Source organism: Pyxicephalus adspersus, chromosome 4 (assembly GCF_032062135.1).
Source record: "Pyxicephalus adspersus chromosome 4, UCB_Pads_2.0, whole genome shotgun sequence".
Lineage (NCBI taxonomy): Eukaryota > Metazoa > Chordata > Amphibia > Anura > Pyxicephalidae > Pyxicephalus > Pyxicephalus adspersus.
Window position 1 is genome coordinate 33412740 of NC_092861.1, and position 22457 is coordinate 33435196.

At 36.4% G+C, this 22457-nt stretch overlaps 1 protein-coding gene across 14 annotated transcripts in view; it reads right to left on the bottom strand.

The window, feature by feature from the left end:
- Positions 1-22457, bottom strand: part of KIF1A (kinesin family member 1A) — a 95999-nt gene that overhangs the window by 28072 nt on the left and 45470 nt on the right. For 5 of the 14 annotated variants that reach the window (XM_072407792.1, XM_072407790.1, XM_072407789.1 and 2 more), the window contains exons 13-33: positions 21830-21972; positions 18907-19106; positions 17655-17734; positions 15939-16014; positions 14223-14302; positions 13496-13602; positions 13301-13384; positions 12753-12933; positions 12267-12339; positions 10887-10980; positions 10632-10780; positions 9855-10033; positions 8785-8922; positions 7193-7420; positions 4506-4624; positions 3099-3184; positions 2344-2479; positions 2018-2180; positions 1343-1433; positions 579-697; positions 35-90 (exon numbers count right to left, since the gene is read on the bottom strand). In XM_072407792.1, coding sequence (XP_072263893.1) covers positions 35-90; positions 579-697; positions 1343-1433; positions 2018-2180; positions 2344-2479; positions 3099-3184; positions 4506-4624; positions 7193-7420; positions 8785-8922; positions 9855-10033; positions 10632-10780; positions 10887-10980; positions 12267-12339; positions 12753-12933; positions 13301-13384; positions 13496-13602; positions 14223-14302; positions 15939-16014; positions 17655-17734; positions 18907-19106; positions 21830-21972 — 2582 coding nt within the window. The remainder of the gene's footprint in view (positions 1-34; positions 91-578; positions 698-1342; positions 1434-2017; positions 2181-2343; positions 2480-3098; positions 3185-4505; positions 4625-7192; positions 7421-8784; positions 8923-9854; positions 10034-10631; positions 10781-10886; positions 10981-12266; positions 12340-12752; positions 12934-13300; positions 13385-13495; positions 13603-14222; positions 14303-15938; positions 16015-17654; positions 17735-18906; positions 19107-21829; positions 21973-22457) is intronic. The other 9 variants (XM_072407795.1, XM_072407794.1, XM_072407793.1 and 6 more) reach the window with 3 other exon arrangements.

Sequence of the window (22457 nt, forward strand, 5' to 3'; positions counted from 1 at the left end):
AGTCTTTGGCAAGACAAGTAAGTGATTGTATTACCTGGTTTGGACAGTGGCATTACCCTTGGGAGGAGGCGTCGGGAAGAGCGCAAGGGGCTGTGAAAGAGAAAATATTTTATGTTTAATAAGTTCCAGTAATATACTTTTAAATGAACATTGTATAGTAAAACTGGTCACATCCAGTCTCAGTCTATTAACAAACAATGTTTATGTAGACCTGCATTAGTAAATATAAATTGCATGGTAGGTCCTTACATTTGTTGGTATATCTTCTATATTGTGTATTTAAAAAGGATTGTAACAAAAATTGGCCAATTTAATAATACCCCTAGATTTGAAGTTAAATATTTTTTCCATAATCTGCTTGGTACAAAATAAAGATAACTGCACAACCAGGATAAATGAATGCTCACCAATGTATATAGCACAGATTACAAGTCCATGTAATGTGCATGTGTTATGGAAATTGAACAGCATGCAGTGGTATTAAAACTGTTGCTTTTATTATATCACATTTTAGATAAACAGACCCTGCTACTGACAATCTAGTATAATTTTTTATAGCATCACCTTAGATTAATTACCTTAACACATCTTTGCACAAAGGAGGGAATGGGTGCTGTTGATAATGACCAAACACTTCAAAGACTATTGGCTGTGTCTTCACATACTCCACAAAGGACTGGGTCACTTCCACAGCAATCTAACAAATAGATAAAAGGTGAACATTATGTTTTTAATGCATAAAGAAACTGTTCACGGAAAGGTTAAACGCACATACTTCGAGGAGTGGTCCCTGAAGGGTTAATGCACATAGTAACTGAGTGATGCGCACATACACTAAAGAATGAAGGATGTAAGGAACACAAACTAAACAGGTGTGTATATACATATATATATATATATATATATATATGCATATATCCTCCAGACTATTCTCTAATAAATAATAGGAATAGTTATTTAGAAGTGTGATGTGTGAACTTAACCTGTACTTGCTGGGATGTAGATCTCACGGAGGATTTTAATGCTAAGTAGTTAAAATGAGTTGCAGATGACATAGGTACCAAGTAGTTCTGAAAACTGGTCACTGAGGGACATAGGGAAGTGAAATGTGTATACTGGAATGTGGATCTTACTGATGGAATGGACCCTGGGAAGTGAGCCCTCTAAATTCATACAGAACTCATTGAAAACATAGATACTGAAAAGTGAGTTGTGCACTTTTGCTTAGAATCCTCAATCCCAGCAAAAGGAAAATTGCAAATCCCTAAATGCCTTTAACAGTCTTTAGAATATGGCATTTTAGATCTGCTTATTAGTGTGCTGAATAGTAGGGATGTCTTACATTCTGAACGTGATAGAAACCCAGCGGAGGTCCGCGCCCTGTGTTTTTCAAGGGTTCTGTAGAAAATGCCTCATCATGACGATGGATGAAGCTAAAAAAAAGTAAAATATGCATTGTAAGGTAATTTGTGTTTATTATCAGTATAAATACATGATTACCAATCATAGGAAAACAAATGTCTCCAAGGGCAGTGCTGACTCATTAGTTCATACAATATTACATATCTAGCAGCCATTTATAAGGATAAAATATTTTAGAAGCATAATAGATATCAAATGAAAAAATAAATTTACTTTTGCATTTGTTTTTTCAATTTAACATTTTTTTTATTTCATTTACTGAAACTACTAACATAGCTTTAAGCTAACAGTTCCGTAACAGTTTCCTATTGTTTACTGAGCTCAACACTGATTTTTCCATTTTTGTTGCATTTGGATGAATTTGATAAAACATTGAATACCTACCCTCTGGCTATAACCTCAGCAGCAAGATTTTCACCCCCCAAAGAGCAATAATTGGTCTTGTATTGGCTCTCAGTAAGTAAAAAATCCTAACTTAACCTGTCACAGCTGTACCAGGTTTTCTACTATCTCCAGCATAACAGATTTGACATGACATGCATTGTACAATACAACCCATATGCATTACAGTGTACTCAGGACATGAGTTACTTACTTAAACTGGCAAAATATGTCTGCATATTCTGGAGGGATGCTGGAAGCCTGCAGGACGGTCACTCTAAAAGTGAAGATGCTGCCCAGTTTCAAGGGATGTCCAACTCCATCACACAGATCCAAAGACTTTATAGGGCTGTCAAGAAGAGCAGCCTGCTGAGAGGCTAAATAGGAATAAAAAAGGGTGTAAAGATGTTTCTCTATAAAGTGTATCACTACTTCAATCATTAGATCTGATTACAACAGAAGGCATTAGTGATAAAGCTCCTTAGCTCCTTAGCTTCCTCCTTTTATGTGTAGCATTGATGCAACACATATTCCACTTACGTGCACAAGTGTTATTGTTGACCTCATCAGCACTTGGACCAGTGTCTGGGTTTTGGCCCTGTCCCCCTTCCACTATTCTGAGTTCTTCCTGTGATGTACCAGAACGTGTCATTCCTGCACAGGACTCCGCCTGAAACTAAACCACACAGACATACAGAAACAATAAGGAAACATCTAATGTAATGAAAAAAACTGCAAGCTGTTTGTCAAATACAGTACTACACAATTATAACTGTTACAGACATCATTCAGAATGATAATTAATTAAAAATAATTCTATTCTAATATGCTTATGTGCTTGTATTGCATCCTTATTCAAAACCCTATAAAATGTCAGTGTTGGTAGATTTTTTTATACAGACCTTAGTAACCAATCAGACAGCTGCCAAAGTAGTACAAATTATTGTACTACATATTTTTTTATATATTTGCTGCAGTGATCCAGGGAAATGTTCTGTTCATTTGAACAAATCAATAATATATGATAATGGTATTGATTAATGATAATGATTCTATGGGTCAGTTGTTATTGTCTACTACTCATGATTTAGTAGTCATAAAGAGGAACTGTCTGCTTTTTACTCTAGGAAATAATTGGTTTAATCTTTGTTACTCTAACCTGTCCCCAAAATAAAAAGGGGGAAATCTAATGGGTCCCTATACATAAGAAATCACAGTATCAAGGCTGATTATGTCCAGAATATTACTGGTACAGTACAGTAACCATAAATAAAGGTTTAAGTCCATTTTCCCACCTTTTGGAAATGTTGGTCATCAAAGGAAATTTTAGCAGTTCCAGACTGTCTGACCCCCGAGCCATAATCAGGAGCTTCTTCATCAGCTACAACAAAAAAAATACAGTAGCATTACCCCCATAGACACAGCCTAAAAAGGTAGCAGAATCATAATAAACATTTTAAATACATAACAAGATTAATATTGGCATTTTAATCAAAATATCTAGTGTACCAAAAGCTAGTTCTGTCCAGTAGAGAAATCTGTAACAATACAAGAAATGTATGTTCAAAGAAAATGTGTTGTGCCCAGTCTGTAATGTAATGTTGCTTGTAGCAATCTTTAACAGTTTGGAAAATCGGCATAAATAACTGCTGGAATGTAAAGTAATCTTCTTTTAAGAACAGAGTAAAAAAAGAAGTAATTTAATTATTAGGATGTTATTATCATAAGGCCATATTAAAATTTTGAAGACTCAAAATGCCTACCAGAGCAATCAAACTTCATACCTAACTTTGATGGGTATGTTTTTGCATTTTTTAAAAAGAATACTGGGTACTTACATCTCATCCATGGTAAAATTATATACCTAGAACTGTACTGTACTGTACTGTACTGGGTTTGCCCTATTCTTTGAGCCATAGGTTAAAGGTGTACTGACAAAGAGTCAGCAACCTGTCTTTCAGTGTCCCTGATGTCAGCCTTGGCATGCTTTGTGTGCCAAGATATCTCATCATGTTAGAACAATACTTAGGACTACCAACTGATTAAATTAGAAAGGAATTTGTTCAAAACAGCTTGGCTGTGGGGCAGGTAGGACCTGTTGTCATGTAATGCAATCATATCCCAATTACTTTATTTTTTTTAATTCAATGCTGTTTTTTACATGTATGACTTGATCAAATGTTTTCATGACAAAGGTGTGGTTACCACTTTACATGCAAGGTCGTGGGCCAGATGTGGCTGTGGAGCCATCAATAGAGAAGTTTGGAAGTGTTTGACAAATGCCAAGCAGCCACCCATCAAAGAACTTGGTGGGCAGTTGTGGTCAATAAGCTGTACAAGAACTAATAGAAAGACTCCACCTGGAAGCCACTCTAAAAAAGCTCTATGTAGCTCACTCTTCCTAATCTCTAAATGTAGCTCATAAGATAGCAAAAGTTAAGGACCTCTACTACACATATCCAGGGTATAAAATGTGTGTGCCCAATAAAATCATTCTGAGGTCCATTATATATGACTGTCACAATTTCCTATATTTCCCTAACTCACTGTTACTACAAACAAATGTGAGAAGCATAAAGATGCATATTTAAATATCAACTATTAATATTATTTAGCAGTAGTAATAGCTGTATGCATTTATTCTTGTTGAAAAATATACATGTAAGACTACAGGTACACATAAAAATTAGAAAACATCTCACCAGAAATAGCCTGCACAGCAACTCGAAGGAACCCTTTTACTTCCCCTTTCTCGCTGACAATGGCAACTCGATGGACCAGGGGCACGGAGTACAGCAAGTTGCTCAAGTAGACAAAAGCCCTGCAGAGGGGGAGATAGGTTACAGGGGGAGAGAAAGGAACAGAAAAAAAGAGAGAAGGCAGTGGAGGGAAGTGTAATGAGAAACAGTTGGAGGTGGAAAAGTCAATTGAAAGGAGAAATGAAGAATGCATTGGAAGGTAAGGTAAAAAAAAAAATGAGAAACAGATTTGTGAAGGAAAAAGGAAAGGGGGGATGAAAGAAGGTGAAGAAAAACAAGAGAAAAAAGATCAGGACACACGCAGCAAAAATTTAGTTGGAGGGGTACAGCTCACACCACAACAAGAGCTGCCAAGCCAAAGAAAACAAGTGGGTGGTCAGCAACGAGCAGCCGAGGAGTGAGTGGGTCAGCCACAGCAAAGGAAGGAGGGATGATGGGATGGGGAGACAGACCGGGTGGAGTACAAGGAAAGGAACTGTGGGGGTGAGGGAGGGTTGGAGGCAGTGAGGAGGGCCAGCTGGTGGACCCTGGTGTTCTGTGTGAGGGAAAAGGCCAGCAGCAGAGCAATAAAGGTGTATGGGTGTGCCGGCCAAAACCTAAAACAAATCAAATGAAAATAGAACAAGGCAAAAAAAAACAGAGAAACATGAGAAGGAGCCAGCTCTTTCCTCATACCAGTGGAAAAAAGAATCCTTACAATCCCACCAAACCATACTGTTTGGTAGGTCAATGTAAAATGTAATATTGTGAAGATAATACCACTGACATCTACCTACTAAGAAGAAAATAAAAAACTGAAAGTGTAACTATGGAACCTTAACAAAACAGTCAACTCAAGATGTTTACTATGCATGTTTTTAGGTGTTTGACAGAATAAATGCTATACAGTAAAGACTGTGCAATCTTTATGTGTGTATTCCCTGTTCCAAATTTAATTTTAATGCACTTAGAAAGAAGTAGGCTTGGAAAGAAAAAGCAACTCACCAGCTGTTATCTGCCCTTAAAAATTCAAACACATCTATACAATACAGTACTCTTCCTTCATATAAAAATAACTGGCAAATGGCCTTTATTAACTTCTAATGACAAGCTTGTCACATATTGACTGTTTTGGCTAACGTTATTGTATATCCAGTAGGTGGATAAACATATAATAAGAGTAACTCATCTAAGACTTCATATGTTCATTAATGTATTCCATGGAAAGTCAAGTATGCAATAAACAATATAAAATTAAGGCATCCTAATTAAATCACACATAGAAAAAAAAAACAAGTATTTTATAGTAAGGATAGTTATGTCTTTTTATTTTTCTAACTCTGACTCTTGCTTTGTTAAATGAATATAATCAACTAAAACTCCATCAACCCTGTAGACCAGTGTTTCCTAACTAGGGTTCCATTAGCAGTTGCTAGGGGCTAATCAGTCTGTGCTCTTTAGGTCACTTTAAGGGACATCAATGATCTTTTTGGCTATCTGTTAGGATGATATTCTTCTCACTGGCGAGTAATATATGAAGCATTCTTCCTACTGACCCTCCATACTAACGCAGCGTAAGCTGTGGATATAGTAATTATAGTAGGGGTTCTCTGAAGACCTGAAAGTAATTTCAAGAATTTCCCACATGTTAAAGGTTGAGTAAGGCTGCCATAGACACTAATGATGTATCCCGTGTAAATGTCCCTGGTTAGTTAACAATTTTACACTTCCATACCAATTTATTGTTCTCTTTTATTCCATATTCTAGTGTAAATTAAGTACAAACAAAGCTCATAAAATACTGAGCCACAGAAGTTTTTTCTTTACAAACAAGAGTTAAAAAGTATAATCTCAAAATGGATTTTCAGCCCCCAACAACTCCATAACTTTAATAGGGCCTCCCTGTGTATATTGTGGGTCAAATTATTTATTACATAAAATGCTATTTAATCTTTATTGCATTAAAAATAGATATTCGAAAATTAGAAAAAGGTAGTAAGCATTCAAATCTTACCATGTTGGAATGATGATGTTTAAAACTCATTTTAGCATTGAGTACACCGTTTCAACCCATGAAAAGGAAAAACCTCAGATATAGGTAGGCAGTTATCTTGGAAGATTTTTAAAACAGAACTTTATAATTTGTGAATCCAAAACAACACTAGCTTCCTGGACCTGGTTTTGCTAAATTGCACCCCTGCCAAGACTGTCAGTATATCTTGAGTAGTGCAGGTTTGCTGTAACAATATATTATCTGTTAAATAAAGTCTTATCATCAGAATGCCTATAAGATATAATTAGCCAATTGATGAGGAGGTGATCGGCCCTTGTAATATCATAGAATATTACAGAATAAATTTAAACTTTTCTCTAGTTTATTTCACTATCAGCAATTCAAATATGACTAATAAGCTTCCTAAAATACTATGGTCTAAGCGAAAGAGAGAGACCTATCACTTGTGCCTACATGGCATAACAATAAAATGTTGTGGTTTTTAGGGTGTAAGAATTTTAGAATATTTTCTGAGCATTAAAAACAATGTGTAACAATACGACATCTATAGGCCACACCAACAGTGCACTTAAAGGAAGGTGTGTCACCCTGAAAGAGCTGGTTGCTTCCCAGCATGCTCTGGGCAGACCTGACGAACCTTCCCACTACACTGAACAGAGGGGAGCGGTCGTGAAACGGGTCGGATCTGACAGCACAGCAGGGATGCTCCTGGGATCCATCTTCCTCTTCCTCCTCATACTCCAAACCCTCCTCCTCTTCAAGCTGGGAGGTCGGCTCTGGGCCCTCGGAGCCAGGGCTTGAGAGGGTGGGGGATGGGGTTATTTCGGCCATGCTGTCGCTCATGCATGTGGTGAATAAGGGAGAGCTGAGATCAGAAAGGGGGGAGGGGGAAGGTTAGTACAAGACAGAACTGGTTAATCCGCACTGTTGGCTGGAAAACCCAGAGGATTTAAGGAAATAGGCTAAAGAAAATATTCTGATGGTGACATTACAGAAATGGCAAGGGTACACACGGGAATATAGATTTATGAGTGAAAAACTACAAACTGATGGACACAGAAAAAGTGGTGGAGTAGGGAAGCATGGATAACAAGGTTAGGGGCCAGAACAATAATTTTTCTTTATCAATACTTTATTCATTCCATATTTTAATGGAGAGAAATAGATAATTAGTGGGATAACCATGGTAACCATAAACACAATATAATCATTTGTCATTCCAAAAGAACCGTTGGATCATACATTGGCACCATGAACATGTCAACATTACATTTGTATAGCAATTCTCCAAACAGTACAAAGAAGATGACCAGATTTCCTTAGTGGAACACACTGGGCCTGATGTAATAAAGCTCTCAAGATAGACTATCATGGATAAGTCCGGGAGATCCAGCATTTCCTATTAGCTGGTAAATGCTTTTATTCATGGACCGGATCCATTCCAGCTTTGGTTTTGGTGCATCATAGTCTATCTTCTCTAGTCATAGGTTAACTAAAAAAAGTCAGACCCACTGTCCCTACCAATACTCTCAAAGACTTTGAGGTCCTCTTCACAGTGTTCTTTTGTAGTTCACTGCACATTACCACAACACACAGTAACACACAATATATGCACCTCAATGCACTGAAGAGGTCAACATACTGCTGCCTGTATGTGTCTTGTAGTGCAACTACTTACCATAATATAGGTCCCATACCTTTTTTTCCTGCATTAAGGTGGTCTGCCAACTCTTTAAAAATAAGTTGTCCTAACACACGTTTGAGCATTATGGTAATGCAAGTGTGTTCATGCAAAGCATAGTGTGAGGGGGGCCCTGATAATTTCTGAAAATCCACCTTTATCTTTAGGATCATTTGATGTTTTTAGACAGCCCGTTTGGTATTGTGCATGTTCTAAAAACACATGAAGCCTTCAAAAGACATAAAGAAGATTAAACCTTGATGAAACATGTATGTCATGGCTGCAGATTGTGTAAGCCTTTTGGAAACTCTCTATATTGTTTATTTCTTAAAAAACAAATCAGAACAAACAATCAAAATGACTGCAAAAAAACAGATCTATAACCATGGATAGTAAAGCTGCGCCTGACTGGAAAGGATAATATGAACAATCATCTTGTGAAAACAGGACATTGCATTTTTTATTCACTTGTCTTATATTCTTCTTCATCTTTTCTTGCTATAAGGATGAGACATATGGGCGCACAGTACAGGAGAGCAGCAGCTTACCTGCCCACCAGACGGAACCATGGGAAGCGATCATAGAAGGGATCGCCACCAGTCACCACATTATCACAGTCTTCACTCAGACCTGATGGAAGCTCAGCTGCTCGGTCATACATTTCCCGCATCATGTCCAGGCGCTGCCTGTGAGAGGTTACCATTCACAAGTCAGAATTTAATGTTTTGTGGCAAGGAAAAAAATATGTTTGGAAAGGAAGAAAATCAACTTATCATGATAGTTTACTTCTCCAAACTATCACACAAAGTACTTTTTTTAATATTACCATTTAAAAAATAGAGATGTTACCATAATTTACAATTATGTATTTTGTTTTTTTAACAAACTTTATTATCTTTGGGCAAAGTACAAACCCCCTTCCTACACTTCCTTCCAGCTTGCCTCTTTATGACCTTGACCTAAAAAAAAAAACACATTTTTACTCACCTAAAGTCCAGATCCATGTGTTTTCTTTCAAGGGTTCTTCATTACATGTCCACATCGATGCCTGCAGTGTGCGAACCCTATCTTTTGTCTTTCCAGTGGCAAGACCCATTGAGAAGACAATGTGTAATGTAATCACAGGGCAATATTAAGACCCAAACCATATAACCAGTGGAGATCAGAAACAAGAGACCTGCACAGCTTCCTTACAATTTAAGGACATTTAAACCACTGTGGGATGGGTCAGATGGAGTAGGACAGGTGGTGCTATGCTTCATTTTTATGCAGAGACAAGCTTTAAGGTGTACCAGTACAAAGCATTTGACTTATTTTATTCATCCATCATCAAGCAGACAGCATGCTCCTTTTCTCTCTGGGAGTGCATGGTGTAGGCAAAACCCTAGTACCCTCATTTACAATGCAGGACTACTACAAAAAAGCCCTGCATTGTAAGTCAAATACCTATGTCTCAAGATTGTGATAAACCTCCTTGTTATAGTGAAAACAGACATTTGGTTTGCAGTAAATTTAGACATCGCTGCTGTTGATGCTTAAATAGCGACAATATCATAATTTTGGTCTGTTGGTGCTTAGTGTAGGTGGTATATGTGATCAAAAGAGCTTTAAACAATACCTGAGTTTTTCCAAGGTCCAATAGTGAGTTGCACCATTCTTCTGGTCCTGGACCTCTACAGCCACAATGGTCCTTGGGAAGGGACGGTTCTCCCGTTCAGAATGAGCATCAGGGGGCAACAAATCAGGTGGTAGAGGGGAATACAGAGTGTCTGTCAACAGCACAAACTGGAACTGAACCTGCAAAAGACACATCCAAAATGTCTAATAATACTTATGCAAGTCACATAGTCATAAATATGGTATATTGTCTTGATTTCATTTTGAAGGACAACTTAACAATACAATCTTGGCCAGACGACCTGACTGAAAAGTATTCTTATTTACCCAGTCCTACTTTAAAGTGACACCACTGACAACCTTATTTCAAAAGAAAACTTTAGATAGGATAAAGTTATCTATACAACCAATCAGATTTTTTTTTTTTTACATAATGTAAAATAAAGTTAATACTATAATTACCAATGTTCAGCAGGTTTTCAGTTCAATTTTACAAAAGTAATGTATATATATTAATGCAGGTGAAGAGTACTGGTGAAGAGTACTGCACACCATATATCAGAGATCAATGTACTGTATGATAATGTGTGAGAATGTACAATCATAAAGACAATCAATAGAATCTAAACAATTGGCCAAGAGAGTTAGTGAACATATCAATGATAAATCCCTTGTATTAATTAGTATTTTTGTGCCGTTTATTATTAAAATATTGAATTATATAAAATTAATAGATACGATTTAATATTTTAAATGAAAAAAATGCCACTAATATTACCTTCTTCTTCAGCTCAACACTAATTGCATTGGCCTCCTTGAGGAATATGGCATTTCCCCAGAGCTGGTCACGTAATGAAGTGAACTGGTACCATTTCCACTTGCGAAAAGCCCATAGTGCTAAATCATACTCTTGATCTGTCCACTGAACTGAAATAATAGAAAGTGTTGGCAATGAGCAGTGCATTTTGGTGCTATATATTATAGTGACTTATAAGAAATGATCTATTACATCTTCTATACCCGCAATCCTTACCTTCATCCTCTGGTTCCTCCTCTTCTTCATTAACATCAGTAAAATATCTTGAATCCATCTGTCTTTGTAATGCTTCCAACCGACTTTCATAATCCTGTAACACGTTCAAAGTTGTTCATTTGTTTGTTATTAGATTGGTAACTATGAGCTGTAGCTATTGTAATAAAATCACTACTTTGTGCAAAAACCTAGTTCTTCCACAGGTATAAAAGCCTAAAGTAATTTGTGACTGTCTGTTTAAGGAAACCTAGAGGAGTGATGACAGAAAATCATATTTATACAGAAAGGAATAAATAATTCACCCTTTTCCAATTCTCACATACTGTATTATGCCACATCCCTATTATCGTAAACCAGAATAAAAGAACAATACGAATGCAAGGAGCATTCCTCAGGACTTTTTAGGCATCTGAAGTAGTTTGTAATCATCACAATTTATAAAAAACCTTTATGGGGAAGAATTGCCTTGTTAAGTTTGGGTGCGGTGGTTGGGAGCTGCCATATAGATGTAAGTAGTCAATTAAATATATTGGTGAATGTGTTATGTTAATTAACAATGTATTTACATGTAATATTGTGTGATGTATACTTTGTTATTTAAAGAATTATTTTGCCATCGTAGGTCTCTAATGTTCCTGATGAAGCGGACTGCGCTCCACGAAACGCGTAGAATGTATATCCAACATTGATATATTAGAGACCCAAAAATGCTACACAGTGGTTAATATGTCTTTTATGTATTTTTTAATGATATTTAAAAAAAAAAAAAAAACTAGTATTTTATGGTTTTATATAAATTGTGATGATTACAAACTACTTTTTTAAGGTTTTTTTTTTTTGGTGAGTTTTTTTTTAAGTATTGTTGTATGTTTGCCTCAAACATATCTAAGCTCACTTACTGTTAACTGACTCCCTACCTCTACTAGAAGCATGTACCAGGTATCAGCTACTCTTTTGGTAAAATACTACTTTGGAAAGTTAGTTTTGAGGTCATGTCCCTGTATCTTAGCTTGATACTTAAGATAACTCCCATCCCCTGGTTTCAGTAATGTCCACCTTTCTTTCCTCAAGGCTATATATATGGGGTTCTTTCAATAATTTCTAATATGTTTTGAACCTGAGACCTTTTCTTAATTCTAATGCTCAATGCTCCTATACATATTGTCTCATAAATATCTTTTTTTAATTTTCTAAAAAAGGTCTTAAAATATGCATGAAATAGGACAATGCTTCACCTGTAAAAAGGTTTCTATCAGTTAGAAGACTGCACTTGTAGGAATGCTTACATGTTGCTATTCATTATATTTTATATAATATACTATAAACTCTAAATGTACACTTTCACCATAGGAAAGTTCAGTCAAGGAAATAAATACTTACCAGCCTCTGTTGCTCTAGGAGGTAATTTGCTTCTTCTCGTTCCTTTCTGTACTGATCTTCCAGCTCTTGAAGCCTTTTTAGATGAGAGATTATAAGACTCTTGAATTCCATTTTAAAGAACTATAGAAAGCACTTATATGATAACCAGCAGAAAGTGAGAAATTGGTCTATACTGCCCTGAATTGTACACTGTTGACAGATTCCTGTTTTTAACAATAGTACACATACAGTGAGGAATTTTCCAATGTTCTAAACAGAAATTACCCAAAACGAAATTGAAATATCTTTGTGACAACCAGCAAGCATTTGTGTTGTTCATACATACTCATTATCATTCAAGCCACCTAAATAATTGAAGTCACTTGTGTATGGCAACCCTAAAAGTCTTGGTATGCTGTGAAATCTTTCTGCTTAGTATACTGAATATTATTTAACTTTAGAAGTCTGGTTTTATTAAAAAATCAGCAGTTCTTTCGCCACGGATACCTTTGCTCCATTTCCTGCTTCATGTCTATCCCTTGCTTCTCAAGCAGTTCCCTCTGAGCAAATGCCCAGTCTACTGGTTCCATTGGCGTCTCAGCACATGGAGTGCGCTCCCGCTCTTGACGTGCTTGTTCAGGGTGGTTAAAGCGAAATACATGACTCTTGCCCATTATGATTCGATTACCTGAAATGAGAAATGCACATTAACACAAATTTTTACAACTATCAATAAACTAAGTGAAATTTATATTCAACCTACAGAATTATAACTTTTTAAAATATTTTAAATTACTATAAAAATGGAAAAAGTAGTTAGCAATAACACCATTATTATTAAAGTATTTGGGGATCCTTGGTGTAACATATTTTAGTCATCCTGACAGCTATTTTAAATTTCTGCCTATGAGTAGATACCGCAATACCTATTAAGTCTGGCATCCCTGACTGATGTGTGAAACCCCTCATCCACAAGTATATGTCTATCCCTTGCTTCACCCCACTATTTTATATGAAATCTGATTTTGATTTAGTGAAAAGAGAAATGATCTTACCAGATCTCAGTATAATTGGTTCCGTCACTTTCTTTCCATTCACATATGTGTCAGCCCCGTCACATGGCTCCAGGGTCACCACCACTGTGACACAATAGAATATTGAAGATCAGTAAAAAATATTCTTTGATCACAATAATAAAAACAATAGCTATTCTATAATAATGTGTTAAAAGATGACAAAGAACATATTACCTGACCCACATGGCATCGAATGACTGCGGAAAACACAGTGCTCATCACGGATAAAATGGCCACTTAGGACAATATCCTGTCTCCTTTCTATATCCTCACGACCAACTCTGCAACAAGAATATTAGGAGAAATCACACCTAAAATCACTCCTCATGAAATTGAAACTAACTCATAATGAGGCTTATAAAAAAAATATAAAGAACAGAGTTGTGGCAAAAGAGGAAACCAACTTTCCCAACAGATACCCAGCATTCAGCTACAAGGTGCTAAGTCAACAACAGTCTTGTAATAACTATTAGTGAAGATGATAATACACAGGGATGTTCATTCAATCAACATAATATTACATACTTTCTGAACTTTTACAACCACTGTATCACACATATCTGATCAAACATGGTGAGACAGTGCTGGATTAGTGTTGGATTAGCCTAATTCACTTTCAGATACACAAATAGAAGTTTAGCCAAAATGTTCCAACTCACCCAGTTACTGTTACTTTAGCCATTCATGTTGTATGCAAGCTGAGATTATTTCATTCATTCATGTTGTATGCAACTGAGCACATTACACACACATGCACATGTCAAAAACAGCTGGGTCATGGTATAACCTCTACTTTTTATGCATTTAATATCCTTAATGTGAATGCATTTTATGCCTTTAAAAATGTTGTCATTTTATTCTCTAAGAACCATCTTTTCCTTTCAGCAGTTGACGTTTTTACCTAGTAATTCCATCCTTGATATAATATAAGAGACATTCTGACATCAAGGGATCTTCATTAAGATTTACAAGATGAGGAGTCTGGGGAACAGAAAAACAAAGTAAATCATTAAACACACTCCAGCTGTAGGTTTAGAAAGGAAGGAAAAACATCCTAACATTGGAAATAACAATGACAGCTTAATACATGCAAAAAATCTCATCTTTATAAATAACCTATTTTGAAGAGCTGAACAAGAATGGTGGTGAAAAAAGACAGACACTGCACTCAAAACCTGCACCAACCTCCTTTGGGGAATAAACCCCAACAAGTTCTGAACGGTTTTCCACCACTGCAGGGCTGAACTGATAATCCATGGAATGGTTAATGGAAAGGTTGGGGAGACATTAAATGAAAACTCAAAAACTCAACAAAGCAAAGACAATAATTATACAAAGACAAATTCCATATTCATGACATGCTGTACATAGGCTATGAGACTATAAGGCCACAACACATATGCATCAAAAGTTAGTATAGGGAAAGATCAGCTGACGGGTGGCTGAAATACTGGCGACATTTGTCTTCTAGAATAACTTCCAGAGATCATTTCTTCTTTATTATAAGTTTGTGGTGATTATTTTTTTTTAATTACAAGCAACTAATGTAAGCATCTATTTTTGTCTGGACTCTAGAATTAATTATTAGCTTTGTTATGGTGCCTGCGGAATCTGGCAGGGATTATTAATGTAAATTGATGTGTTTCTTTCTTCTCTCACAAGTACAAAAGTGTGATCATTAAGATTGTGACATTCCTAAAGCTCATGTGTTTAAGCTTTTAGATTTTTCAGTTTTGGATAGAAATTAAAGTGTTACTTCTTTCTGTGTCCCATTCTGGAAAGAAAAAAACCCATATTAGACAATTGCCATGAAATGAGACCTCTCCACGTGCAGATTTCCCTTCACCTTGTGACAAGTATGATTTCCTGTTACTTTTATTCTTAGTGGGGCAGATAGGATGTGGTAACTCAGAGACATTACTTACCCATTTGCATTAGCTAAATACACTGTACTTCTGTAGCTGCAGTCATCATCTGATACTGGGAGCAGTACTGTATCTTCTTTCAAGGGATGGTAGGTTATTTTAATTTATTTTTTTTTTTTTATTTTTAATGGATCCCTATTATATGATTATAATTTGATGTTTACAATAGTGTTCAACTAGTTGATTTAATAAAATTTAGCTGGGTGCAGGAGCTTTGTTAATTGCAGAGATATTGGTTTAAATAAGCAGAGGTCAGGCCTTTGCAGAGGGACCGGTGCTTGTACACAAAATGACTATCTCTACAGCATGCTGGCAAGAGTCAGCTTATTTTAACCAAGTTGAGCTTCTTTCTAAAGATAATGACCTTTAAAACACCTGAACACCTTTTGTTTTGACACCTGGAGCTCATTTATATTTAAACTAAATGTTCAAGTATCACTTCACTGTTTTACATTGACTATTTTAAATACTTTTGAGGGTCTCTAAAAATGAAGCAGTTGTGATTGAGTGCAGAAATCCAATCAAAATTTAACTGAAGAAATGCTAGTTCCATGAACAGGAACTTTCTAACTCTGGATGTAGAATCCTTAAAACATATAACTATCACAACAATCTTTGTAATTAACATTGATTTTCTTCCCTTCAACAATCAAAAGCAACGTTTTTTATCAGGGTAAATAGTCATTGCTTACCTTTTTAGGTGAAAATACTCCAAGGGTTCCCCCATCTTCTCGCATAGCCACCCCCATCTCTGCCAGTAGGGCTTCCCTGGGAAAACAGATGGTGGTCATGTGACATCAAGCAGGGATATGGTATGCAGTTTCCAGCCTCTCCTATTGACATTATTTAGGCTGATATTGTTCTTTGATAAAACACCAGGATAAATCCCACTATAGAGGGTTTAAAATAATAAAAGTTTTTTTTGTGTAGGACAGTTCTACCTAAAGGCAATATTTATATGTCATATTAAAATACCAGCAAGCCAAAAAATGCAAAGTAGACAAATGTATGCCTTATTGGAAGACTATAACAGGATGGGAGTCTCATTCTTTTCAGGTTTCATATTTTTAGTTTATTTCTGTTTTATATATCTAAAATTTTTGTTATAGAAAAAAAATATTGCTTTGCAGCAGTCTGATTAAAACCTACAACTCAGCCTTGTGGGATAAGGGATAAGGCATTGCTGTCAATTTAAAAATAAATCCCAAATACAGGTGGTCCCCGAGTTAAGAACACCTGACATACGGACAACTCCTGGAAACGAACGAGGTTTCCCTGCTCACAGGATGGAGGCTCGATGGGGCTGAGGGAGGCTGTTCACATGACGTGCAGAAGAAGTCTTTTGGTTGTAACTCTTTAAAGACCACGACAAGCTCTGTAGTTGTTTCTTTTTGCATATCAAAGCACAGCTTGCTCCAGAAGTTAATGAATAACTAGGCTCTTTAAAGTTTTTTTTTTTTTTTTGCTTTGCTTGTGATTAACTCACAGTAAGGATTTTATACAGTAACTGACACCATTCTGCCTAATTTGTTGAGACAAACATCTGTCCTAATTGCATTTATGAAAATAATGTACCTCTTCTGACTTACATACAAATTCAACTTAAGAACAAACCTACAGTCCCTATCTCGTATGTAACCTCCGGACTACCTGTAAAGTTAAATATTATAAAAATAGACTAGGTCCCCACCTGCTGGATAGATAGAAGATAGAAGACTGCAAAAATGCTACATTGACTACATGATCAACCTAGTACCTCCCATAAGATGCAAACATTCTCCTAGAGAATCCCACCTCAGATAATATGATTTAAGTGTTTGCTTTGCCTTTGTCTATCCTACAGTGTGATAGACCAAGATATTCAGCACAGCACTGTTTTTGCTGTACATACAGGGCATGGTAGTAAGGTTGTGGTTTGGTTTACCTTCCTCTGGACTAACTATGTCTTATGTCTTTTATATCTGGGATATGTTTATTTCTCTAGTGGTTGAACCTGATGGACTTTTGTCTTTTTTCAACCTAACCTACAATGTAACTATGAAAGTGCAGGGCTTTGTCTTGCATGGGTTTGAGTGGCAGATATTTTAAGAACAGCTGTTGTGATAGAAATATGGACCGTGCAAATACTGACTACCTTATGAAAATGTTAATTGCTTGTTTGTATCTGTCTTCAATAGTGAATCCCTGACCAAGATCAAGCATGTAATGAGAAAAGTTAGAAATTACAACATCTATAATTGTTCCAGGTCAGAAATTCAAATTACTGAAGCCAAAACATAATCAAGGTCAGCAATGGCACCTGTTTGCCACAATGTATTTGTCTCATGACAAAATTATTTCGAAGGTTGTTTCCTGTTTCAAGATTTCACAAACATGCCATCTTGTATTCCTAACTACTAAAAAGTTACCTGTCCATACGAATGGCTTCTGTGCGGCGCAGCTTCTCTTCCCAAGTCTCATTGAGCTCAGCAATGATCTTTTCTGTTTCCTGCAATATTAGAATGAAAGGTCGGTCCTAATATATGCAAACGCCATTTTTTACTACCCACTACAAGATAGGCTATGCAAAGACTTAAAGCCCCTTGGGTATATTTAAAGTGGAACTAAACCTAAAATATTACAGCAGGAAGTTTGTTTATTCCGGGGGCCAGGCAATGTCCCTTCTGCAAGAAAATACACTTACCTGCTGTTTTGCAATAATTGCTGCAGGGTTGCCTATAGCTGTCAATTAGCACCTGGTCAAACTTAATTTTTTCCTATTAAATTTTAGATTGGCAGCATTGCTAAAACCCTCCCATTCAGAGCTGCAGTTTCTGGAACAGGGAGAACATAAGACATTAATGTCATAGTCATGTCACTAGCTGTCCATGAAAGGAGCTCACAATCTAATGTCCCTAGCATAGTCACATGTCTTTACTACAGTCTAATGTCAATTTTGGGGTGTAGCCAATTACCTAACTGCATTTTTTTGGGATGTGGGAGGAAACCAGGAAGAACCTGCAAACTCTATACAGATGGTGTCTTAACCGAGATTTGAACCTGGGACCTAGCACTACAAAGGGCAGAGTCCTTACTTCTGACTCACCATGCAGCCCACAGACTAGATGTACAGACATAGGACTTCAGTTGCTGGAAATGATATTTCATGAACATTTCTAGCAACTCTAGAAAGCATGAGTACTGTACACACAGCACAGATTTATAGAAAGGGGTGGACAAGCCAGAGGCACTTTGCTGTGTCCTCCCCAATAGGAAATTACAGCAGTCATCCTTGTCCAGTCATTCAGTGACCCACCACACCTTGGGTGGGTGCTGTTCACATGCTAGATTTTCACCCGCTATGATCATTATTGTTCATCTCGGGTGATAATTATCCAGCGTAGCAACCTACTAAAATATAGGACTCAGACAAATTAAGATAAGTAAGGTGGATATTTGAGTGGGATTTACAGAGGTATGGCTTACTGAAATACAAACTTGGAAAAACATGGGTTTCCTTTAATGGGTTTCCATTCATTTTTAGGCTTATAACAAAAAAAATCTTATAAATATACCTTAAAAATTTTACTTTCACCGGACCTAGTTTTGGTGACATTATCAAGATTGGTATTACTTTTTGGTAGAAAATACTACAGGACTAAAGATGTTTTATGAACCTACCTTGAGCCTCTCAATGGCTTCTTCGCTGCCAGGTGTGAAAGCAAGGCGCTCATGCAGGCTGCAGACGGACGCGGCTCGACTAGACAAACCAGACATGGAGGATGAAGGGCTCATGCCTGTCAGGGCATTTACGGCTGTGAAGAGATTGTCAGCACCATGACGCGTGTGTAGGACATTGGCGTTATCCACAGGACACACATCTATAAAGAGCAGGAGCCAAAGAGAGGGCACAGGGAGATACCAAACCAAAGGAGGGAAGAAGAATGTGAAGAAGGGTAAAATGTACAATGTAATGTGTGAATGGAGGGAGATGGTTATTAGTAAATGATAGGGATTAAGTGGCACGGAAAATAAAATCAAGAATTGGATACATGAAAAGTAAAATAAACGGACAGGAAATAACAGTGAGGTGTAAATGTGTTATGTAAATATTAAATAATAAAATAAATATTAAATTAAGTCAATGAAAATTATAGGTAAAACATGGAAAGGTAAATGTTTAGAATGCAGATGGAAATAGGAGTATGAGAATTTATTACAAGGTACAAGGGAGTGAGGACAAGCGGGAAAGCAAGAAAAGAAATCTTCGTTTGGATGTGGAAGTTAAATTTGAAAGGAGGGGACAGAAGGAACCAGGAATATATAATATCATATGATACATCATTCTTTCACGTGAGCCGCTGTGAACAATGCATCATATTGTAGAAGAAAAAAAAAGGAGCTATTCACAGCACAGATCTTCAATAGAGAATACTACAAATAATGGGTCCATACATGGCTCCGGGTAAATTCAATTTAAAATTTAAATTACAAATAAATACATACATGTTTACATATGTGTACAGTAGTGGTGGCCCAGTTCTTGAAATGTTAACTACTATCAGATTACTCCAGAATATTCCACACAATCAATATTAACTTACTCTATGACAACCCCTTTTCCCTGTAATTTGTATCTTATCTGTCCTTTCTATATGGTAATATTTATTAAGTGGTACCAGCTAATAAAGAAACATTTACAGCTTGGTATATGCACGAACGTGGATATTTTGCTTTAGGTGTTAGGAATAATATATTCATAATTAATATTATTCGGGCAGTGAATCATTTATATTCACTCTACAGAAGTAAATTTCAGTCTCATAGTTGCAGTCTTGTCATTTGCCTGACCTCACACATTGGAGTTCATTTATTAAAGAATATTGGGTATTTGCCTTAGCCTAGTAAATGGAATTACTTCAGTCATCTAAGCATGTGCAAGCAAAAATCCTATCTTTTTAGATTGGGTATACTTTGTAAAGGAAATGTTCATCATATTCATTTAGTAAATCAACTTCATTGTTTTTCAACTTGTGCGAATTTCAAATCGGAAACATTCATAGTTAAAGCCCAGTTTAAATTTTAATTTAAACTGCAAATATTGTTTAAAGTTTTACAAGTCATTTTTTTATGAATGCCGTTACAACCTATGTAGAAAAGCCTGGCCCCTGCCAACATGGAGGGGATCCTTGTGTAGGAGCAGTGGTCTCACTGCAGTGGTCCAACCACCCCTTGCTGAGTCAGAGACAGAATCAGCAATGAGAATGAACTTTGCTGATTGTAGATCTTCAGGGGAGGAATGTCAGACTTACTTTCTTAGCTGCTGTAATGAGCAGCTGATAAATGAAAGTTTACCCTGGATTTCTGGATGTGTTATAAAAATATCAGCATTGTTATAAAAAAAAGTTTAAAATTGTCAAAACAATGTAAAAAAAATCCAGCTCTCAGATCAATGATTTTGGTAGCTGTGGGCACCTCCAGTACCAGCTTCTGCATAAATGAAAAGAGCAGCTATACAGCTGCAAAATAGAGCAACAACAAAATGTATTAATTTAGGAACTAGCTGACACCTATTTCCAATTTTGTAAACTGCAAGGCTGGAAAAAAATATAAATTTGAACTTAACATTGCAAGTTTGGTAATGAAAATAGCTGTTTGCTGGGAAGTGCTGGAACTGTGCCATTTAATTATAAGAGAAGATAAGGTACATTTTTCACCTTCTAAGTACTGAACAAAAATCTTGGCATCACTAAGCACACACGTCAACATATTGCGCATTGTAAAGCAATATAATTCCAATTTTAGACGTTAAAAAATAGGTGTGAATCTTGCACAAACCCTAATTTTACTGTTTATTCAAATTATATTTATTGTATAGCACTGTGTAATATGGTGACACTATATAAATACAGTTTATTAATCTTAATACATTTGAAGACTATCATTCTAGGTCTATGGGTAAATTTAGGAAGTAATAATTCACAAATGTTCCCGAAATTCTTCATTACGTAAAGTTAAGTAAAATAGGTAAAAATACCCTTTTTTGCTTTAATTGGTTTACCAAAAACCTTGCAAAAAAACAAAGCCATACCCAGGTCTGCTAAAGGCAGACCAAAGCTGACCTAGAGCTACATCTGCAGATGTAAATCCTTTTATAAAAAAATTCATAGTTTTGCTGGCTTTGCTGATTTATGAAAATGTTGGCTTTCTAAAATGCTGATTGCCTGGTTGAATATATGCTGATCAGGAGTTCTGAAAAGTTCTGCATAATTGTTCAAGGTAAAGACGTAGAAAATCCAAAGAATCAATATAGCAGGCAGGTAACTAATACCAATTGTACATTTCCCTCTATTCTTCCTATTAGCTTGCCTGTGTTGACCTTATGACCACCAGTACCAATCATATATCTGAACTAAAAAACAGGCTTTAGATTAAAGATGTACTCAGCCAATATACTAAAGCACAGGATATAGTTCTGCAGAGTAACCTCTAGTTCAAGCTCAAACTGTGATTTTGGACAACCCAGAGAACTGCTGGCATGTCTAATGTCTAAGTGTACCATATGATAAAAGGGAATGGGTAATTGTGTTGTTTGATCACTCACTGTCAATGATATCAGATAGTCCTTGGGCACCCAGAAGTTCTCTCAGACGGGCCACCTCATCCTTAAGCTCACGGATTAACCTGTTGTTTGGATCTTCATTAATTACGGCATTGCAGCGAATCTGTTTAGCACGATCAGCATATCTGAAAAAAATTCCAACGCTTGTATTTCTATCCATAAAGTATTTATCATTCCTTATTGTACAATAAAACATACTGCACCGAATATAGCATCTGAACAGGATGAGTTTTAAGGCTAAATAAAGGCAATTTAACAGCCATTTTCAGTCTTGAGAGAGCATGAATAAAAATCATCTGCAACACTATCATCACTGCTGCTAAGTAAACATTGGCGACGGCTTGGTCCTCGAATATCCCTACTGTGAAACACGTGAAACGTAAGGTTAATTGCTATTTTATCAATGAACTATTGAATGCTAAACTGTGTGATTCTTTGGGAGTTTTCCAAGCCGTATGGATGGCTTGGAACACTAATTATTTACCTGGGGATTTCAATATGGATCTAATTTGCCTATTAAGTGTCCCCATGCCAGGGCCACACTAATTGATAATAGCGACCATTCAGTCTTGGGTCTCCTACTCTTTTTAGGGTACTTATTTAAAATTGC